Genomic DNA, 7,735 nt, shown 5'->3' on the forward strand with positions numbered 1-7,735 from the left:
ATATGATATGCATCTAAATCACTATCTCAAAAAGCATTAATAATAGCTTTTAAAAAGTTCTTAAGTCCTGGCGGTTGAATTGTAAAGCCTAATGGCATTGGGGAGTATTGACCTCTTCATCCTGTCTGAGGAGCATTGCATCGATAGTAACCTGTCGCTGAAACTGCTTCTCTGTCTCTGGATGGTGCTATGTAGAGGATGTTCAGAGTTTTCCATAATTGACCGTAGCCTACTCAGCGCCCTTCGCTCAGCTACCGATGTTAAACTCTCCAGTACTTTGCCCACGACAGAGCCCGCCTTCCTTACCAGCTTCTTAAGACGTTAGGCGTCCCTCTTCTTAATGCTTCCTCCCCAACACGCCACCACAAAGAAGAGGGCGCTCTCCACAACTGACCTATAGAACATCTTCAGCATCTCACTACAGACATTGAATGACGCCAACCTTCTAAGGAAGTACAGTCGACTCTGTGCCTTCCTGCACAAGGCATCTGTGTTGGCAGTCCAGTCAATAAAATCAATAAAATCAATAAAATAAAATAAAATAAAATAAAATAAAATAAAATCAATAAAATGGATTTCATTGTACTGTTCAGTCACTCTTAGCCATGTGCTGAGGTGTAGGTGATATTTATTTTATTTAGTGATACAGTGTAGAACAGGCCCTTCTGGCCCTTCAATCCTCACCGCCCAGCAATTCCCTAGTTTAATCCTAGCATAATTACACAATTTATGAGCAATTAACCTACTAATTGGTAAGTCTTTGGAATGTGGGAGGCAACCAAAGCACCCAGAGGAGACCCACATGCACTCGGGAAGGAATGTACAAAGTTGCTTGCAGAGGACACCAGGATTGAACTCTGAACTCCAACTGTAATAGAGTCACACTAACCACTACACTACTATGGCACCCCATTCGCTGCTCTTTTTTAAACGTCTTCCTGGATGAAGAGTGGAATTTGAGTAATTCACCCAGACAAAGGGTCTGACTGGAGAAGAAACATTAACTGTTACTCTTTCCACTGATGTTGCCTGACCTGTTGAATAAATTCAGTATTTTTTATTTCGTGAAGCTAATCCACTTGGACACACTGGGCTGAAAAGGGGAATGACTATAAGAACTGTGTTGTAGAGTGTTTCTCGATATGAAAACAATATTGCCTGTGAGAGATGCAAATTTAACAGAAGGCATAATATAGATTGGTTACGTAAGTATCAAACAGCTTTGTGAAAGCTTGTGAGTGTTGTACAATTTGGCATGCTGGCTTTTGGCTAGCCTGCATCAAGCAGGGCAATAGTGAGGCTTCACCTGGAGTATGGCATATAGTTATGTACAAAGTATGTCATTAAAAGAGAAAAATCAATGCGGAATTTGCCAGGGCTCAAGGGCCTGAGATAGAGGGAGAGGCTGGTCAGGTGAGGTCTTCATTTTGGAGTGTAGGAGACTTTACTGAGGGTGTATAAAATTATGAGGAGCATTGATAAATTTGATGCAGACTTTTTTCCTTAGTAAAAGGGAACCAAAAACTAGAGAGTAGGGAAAATTTGGGAATGGACCTGAAGGGCAACTTCTTCATACAGAGATAGTGCATATATGAAAATGCTTGACTGTAGGTACAATAGCTGCATGTCAAATAAATTTGGAAAGGTATAGTACATGGATGGGAGAGATTTAGAGGGACATGGGCTGTGTGCAGGTAAATGACTAGTTGAGATTGGCATCTCAGCATGGATGAGTTGGGTTCCTGTGCTGTATTTGTTGCAAAATGTGGAGCAAGGGTGGACCCAAATGCAGGACACAAACACGTTTTGTAGGGTTAACTGTATAGAGTTTATTAATAGTTAAAGGAAAACCCTGACACAAGGATAGAACAGAGAGAAATCAAGGAGAGAGCAAAGCGGAAGCGGGAATAAGCGTAATGGACTAGGACTCAGGCCCTGGACTTAGGCTGGGACTCAAGGTCTGGGCTAGGACTTGGAACTCGGCGACCCAGACTTGGACTAGGTTTTAGGAACTCGGAGCCTGGACTCGGAATACGGACCTCAGAGCCTGGAACATAGAACTCGGGACCCAGACATGGACTTGATACTTGGAACTCAGGACCCTGGACTTGATACTCGAACCTTGACGTTTGGACTTGAACCACAAAACCTGGACTTGGACTTGGACATGAAGAGACAGTTCCTAACTCAGGGTAGCGGCAAACGGCCTGGCCTACCCTGCGGAGGAGAGGACAAGAAACACTGAGCCAGGGCTTCTCCTTAGGCACAGGATGGAGTCGGGACTCTTTTTGATACAGGGTCAGAACCCTTCTAGGGCACAGGGCCGAGACCCCTTTTCGACACAGGACATGAAAACGGAGACCACACAACAATAGACAGTTCTTTATCTGGACACAAGTTTGCTCCAAGCAGCGGGGAGCTCGTGACTCACCCCGGCAGGTTAACTTTGACGGACCTGCTCTGGCAAGGGAAGGCGGCTTGCTGGCGCTTGCTTCAGGGAGGAGATTTTGCTTGCTCCGGCAAGAAACATAGTTGGCTCCAGCAAGATGACTTTGGCTCGCACTAGCTTCAGTGACTTCATTAACACTCCATAACGCTCTCCACTGAATGGCTGAAAGCTGGAGACTTATAAACTGCCGGTTCATTCAAGAGTAAATTGCCTTTAATCACCAAGCCCGAGGGACACGGGAAAATAGGGAATTAAAGGGAAACAAGGAGTCAACGTCCTGATCATAACACAAACAAAGGAAATTTAAAGGGAACCCAATCTGGACCATGACAGTATTATGGATAAGTGATGGGAATTTCAGACTATGCTCTGTGGGAAAGATTGCTTCAGGTTACAGACTTGATCTGAACAAAAGTAAAATGAGGATTTTCATGTAGTATTAATGTTAGGGCAGTTTTATATGAAGTAATCATTGAGTTAACAGGACCAAATGTATGCAAATGTAAGTCAAGATAGTTTGCACCACTCTCCTAATCTCTCCCCGAGTTACTCCGGCATCTGCAATATTGTGCCCTTCCATAAATGTCTGATACCTATGTTTTCTCATTTTTGGTTGTTCAACTCATGTGGAGACAATGGAGTGCAGTTAATAGGGAAGAATAGTGCTCACCCGTTAGTATGTGGTCTAGAAACATGGCTTATAGAAGAGTAAATATAATCTCTGTACCACTGCATTATATAATCTCCGATGAGAGGGGTATTAAGTGCTGTGGACCAGATGCAGGTAAATCGGACTCGGCAGAAAACCAAACCAACATAGACTAGATGAGCTGAAGGGCCTGTTTCTGTGCTGTTGTGCTCTAAGACTCTAAGAATCCTTTCCATTAGTTTGCCTACCACTGACATAAGACTCGCAGGTCTATAATTCCCAGGATTATCCTTATTACATTTCATGAGCAATATTTGCCATTCTCCAGTCTTCTGGTACTATTCCTATGGCCAGGAAGGACACAAAGATTATCGTCAATGCCTTAGCAATCTCTTCCCTCACTTTCTGTAGTAACCTGTGGTATATACCATGTAGCCCTGGAGATTTATATAAGTGTGAATATAAACCCTGTAACCTTCTAAAAATTGTTTAATTTGATCCAAGGTAAGGGAAAACCAGCTTCTCTAAAGCTGCAATGACAAATTACAGCCAATATTATAACACAGTACAGTCGGCCCTTCTTATCTGCAGGGGATTGGTTCTGGGACCCCTTGCGGATACCAAATTCACAGATGCTCGTCCCTTATTCAACCTGTCTCAATCCGGCGGACCTCAGGACCCAGCGAAACCCCAGACCTTATTTAACCTGTCTCAGTGCGGTGGACATTAGGACCCGGCGCCAGAGCTCTGAATGCACAGTGTTTCTGTTCACGAAAATAATCACGATCACGATTGAAAATAAAGTGGAAATAATAAAGCGATTCGAAAGAGGTGAAACGCCATCGGTCATTGGAAAAGCGTTAGGCTACGTCGGTCAATGATCGGAATAGTTTTAAAGGATAAAGTGAGAAAGGCTCTGCCCCGATGAAAGCTACAATTATTACTAAGCAAAGCAGTGGTTTAATTATTGGGTTTGGGGATTTTGAGTTTTTGATCCTCCACATCAACCCGCCACGGATGGCGAGCACACTCGAAAGCGGTCTGTCACTGGCTCACACTCGGGAATGGTTCCACAAGGTTGGCACAACTCTCTCTCTCTCTCTCTCCCTCTCCCTCTCCCTCTCCCTCTCCCTCTCCCTCTCCCTCTCCCTCTCCCTCTCCCTCTCCCTCTCCCTCTCCCTCTCCCTCTCTCTCTCTCTCTCTCTCTCTCTCTCTCTCTCTCTCTCTCTCTCTCTCTCTCTCTCCCCCTCTCTCTCCTGTCAGATGATGGTGTCTTGGCCAAGGTGTATTTGATGTGGTTTGTGGATTGGTCTCTAGTTCATGTTATGATGTGCTGTTTCTGGTTACTCTTTTTTATTGCTATTTTGTGTGATGTTGATTGGGGCAGACTGGCTCTGCGGCCTGCAGTCAACAAACGACACAGCACTAAATTGACCTGAACTGAAATGAACTAAACTGAACATTCCTACACTCAGTGACTTTGTGATTTGATGATTTGTGTTCTGTGTGTCTCGCTCGTTGTTTGCTGTTTGCGTGATTTGTTCTTTTTTTGTGACTTGAGTGTTTGATGTTTTCTGTGAACAATTCCATGGTCTTTCTTTGTTCCTTGGCTGTCTGTATGAAGATGAATCTCAGGGTTGTATACTGCACACATACTTTGATAATAAATGTGCTTTGAAATCTTTGAATCTTTTGAACACTACAGCAGCTGATTTAGATCAGGCTTCTGCCGTTGCCCTTTTCTAAGCCATCTTGTGTTGACCTTGTGCCCAACACCGTCTCTAATTCTCTATCCTAACTGCAAGCCACTTTTCACCTTCCAGAATTACAAAACTTGTTATATTATGTTTTTTAAGTAGATTCTTAAGTTTGTGCATTCATTACTGATTAACAATAATCTTCAGACAAGTGCAATATTATGAGATATGTCATGATTTGGACAAGACATTATATTGATGCACCATCTTGTAGTATTAAATAACTTCAACAACACAGTAACAAAATGTTTGCAGCAAGAAGTTGTTACTTTTACTAATTGGTTCAAATTATATAATATAGCCTAAAAATAAATTTATTAAGTATTAAAACTGTAGACCATGTTATTAGATAATAACTAAAATGAGTATGCCAGTGCACTCATGGTTTTGTCAAGATTCTGTTCTTCTCTTTCTAAAAGGCTTGATCATCATATGATGCATAGTGCCAATTGAAATATCACAGTGTATGTTTGTTTGATTTGCACTTTGTATGGGATGGTGTTGAAAATTCTACATGAAATGGATATTTTAATACAAGCATGTACTTTTTTTGAGGTGTCAAAGTGTTTGTTGTGATACATCTAGTGCGGTAATGTAGTGGGTAGTGCTTGTCACTCTCACTTTCAGCTTCCACGTCTTGCAAAAAGGAGAGCTGAATGTGTAAGTCTGTCCCTGCCACTACATAGCCTCTCCAACACTGAGCCTCATGTAATGTCTCCTCACTGGTGACACAAGGAAACTGAATTCCTTTAGGGCTCAGACTGAACTACAAAGGATGGGGAGGAGGTCTGGTCCCTGCACATGTAGCACACAGGCCCACCGGTGTGTGGACATGCCTGATGCTCATGAACGAGATCACCAGCTGTGGGCAGCCTTGGGAGAAACGAAGGCTACGGGAGTAAACCCAAATCTGGAGAGGAGCCCCTCAGGCAGCTGTATGTCATTGAACATCCTTCCAGCAGCTCCTACAGCCAAGCTGATGCCAAATGTATTGCTTCATAAGCTTTCCTTTGGGCTACACTGGTGAGGCCTAGAGGGGAATCTTGACATCTGGGCATCTCAGGATCTCCATACCTTCCACCCAGGCTTATGATGATGATGATGATGATCACCCATTGTCCCTCAAGACAGTTGGATGCCAACCACCACCACCATTCTGAGCCTTGCACACAGTAGAATATCATCACTTTGAAGACTCATCCAAAGATATTGTCAGCCTCTGGGCCGCATTCCCTTTCTATGTATTTCTGTGCACATTAGAAAAAGTTGTCTATTTAGCTCTTGATAAAGGGCTATCTTTATAATAATATGATTTTTCCAAATGTTGTGGGCCTTTGAATTGGAGATTGTGGCATTTGATTTTGCAATCACAAAGGCGTTAATGAATAGCTGATGTGGTCACAATGGGGTTTCTACATTCTGCAGAAGGTAGAAAGAATTGGCCGTTAAAATGACGGAATCACAGCATGTTTACAGGAGTCTTTTGGACATTCTTGTTCTGTAATGAGAGTCCTTGACGAGGATGGCTTGGGCCCAAATGCTGGAGTATCCAGGGCTAGGACCGAGGCATGATTTCGAACTGGATTGAGAATCAGAACACAAAAGAAATACTAGACGAAATCTTGAGTAGCTTTAGAATTGAGCACCAAACCTCACTTCAGGTGCTCCTTAAGTGCCCAATCCTTGGCACCCAAAACATGACTGCCAATTAGTAGGACTGTCCTGAATCCTTAAAGGGGCCACACCAGCTAGCCATACTCTGGAGAGTCAGCATACCTAAACCTTGGAAGTTGCCGCAAATGGGTACATGTTGTAACATGTTCTACTTGTCTCACAGACAGTGCTAGAAGTGCAGAGTTACACCATCCTTTCAATCCACAGTTGTTTCATTTATGAGTGCCAAAATATCAAGAACATTCCCCATTAACACATTAAAGTAAGTAACCCTCCAGAGTTTATCATAAGCATAAATAGACATATTCATGCTAAAATTGGATTAGATTTTCATAGCTTGAGCAAATAAAATGGTCTTCTTTACATCCCAACTCTTTCTCATCTATCTCATGGGAAAGGTTTAAAGTTCTTCCTCAATATCTGTTTTCAGGGCAAAATTACATCATTATTCCACATAACTCTTAAATTATTTCATGTTGAATAGGAAATTGTGCACATACACAACTATGAATAAATCAAGTAGGCATGGTCATTCAATACATAGTGATTGTTTATTTCATACTAATCAGTACTACAAAAAGATTTGATGTAGATAGCAATTAATATATTAGTAACAGACAATGGTAATTTTCTAAAACAAAAACTTAGTGAGAAGTAGTTATTCATATTTAAAGCCTTTTTAACCAGCATATACATTTCTTTCTTTGACTTATCTAAGGTATAAATAAACTTATCTATTAACCTGCTCTGTTCTGTGATTATACATTCCAGATGGGAAATGCAAGCAAACTCAAGCCTTGAAGCTGAAGAAAAGGATATGGTAGATCACCTACAAAAGAAATATTTTACTGAGAACAAAGAAATTTAGTATGACAATAAAACTAACCAAAAATATGTAACTGGTTCAATTCTGCTTTCCTTTTTTTCTGTCAATTGGAATTTTTAAATGTCTTATGGAAAAGTTTAAAACATTACAAAAACATACACAATTATATTCATAATTAAGCTTACACTATTTTCTGAGGAAATTGTTCTTTAATGCCTGTATCATAAAAGCAAGTAATGTGAAGTTAAATTGGAATTGGATTGTTTTTCTGAAAATAAATTAGTTAGATTTGTGGCGTTGGGTGAGAATTACATTATTTATCTCTTACCCCGAGGCTTCAGGGATTTAAGTAGTATACGGAAATGCCAGATAGCTGTGGT

At 41.5% G+C, this 7,735-nt stretch overlaps 1 protein-coding gene across 3 annotated transcripts in view; it reads left to right on the forward strand.

Moving 5' to 3' along the window:
* The window catches only part of kiaa0825 (KIAA0825 ortholog), a 324,821-nt gene extending 317,393 nt beyond the window's left edge, over positions 1–7,428 (forward strand). For all 3 annotated transcript variants that reach the window (XM_073066385.1, XM_073066405.1, XM_073066395.1), the window contains one exon: positions 7,301–7,428. In XM_073066385.1, the coding sequence (XP_072922486.1) occupies positions 7,301–7,397 (97 nt within the window). In that variant the 3' untranslated portion in view covers positions 7,398–7,428. The remainder of the gene's footprint in view (positions 1–7,300) is intronic.
* The last annotated feature ends 307 nt before the right edge of the window (positions 7,429–7,735 follow it).

This window comes from Hemitrygon akajei, chromosome 2 (genome assembly GCF_048418815.1).
Source record: "Hemitrygon akajei chromosome 2, sHemAka1.3, whole genome shotgun sequence".
NCBI classification, from domain to species: domain Eukaryota; kingdom Metazoa; phylum Chordata; class Chondrichthyes; order Myliobatiformes; family Dasyatidae; genus Hemitrygon; species Hemitrygon akajei.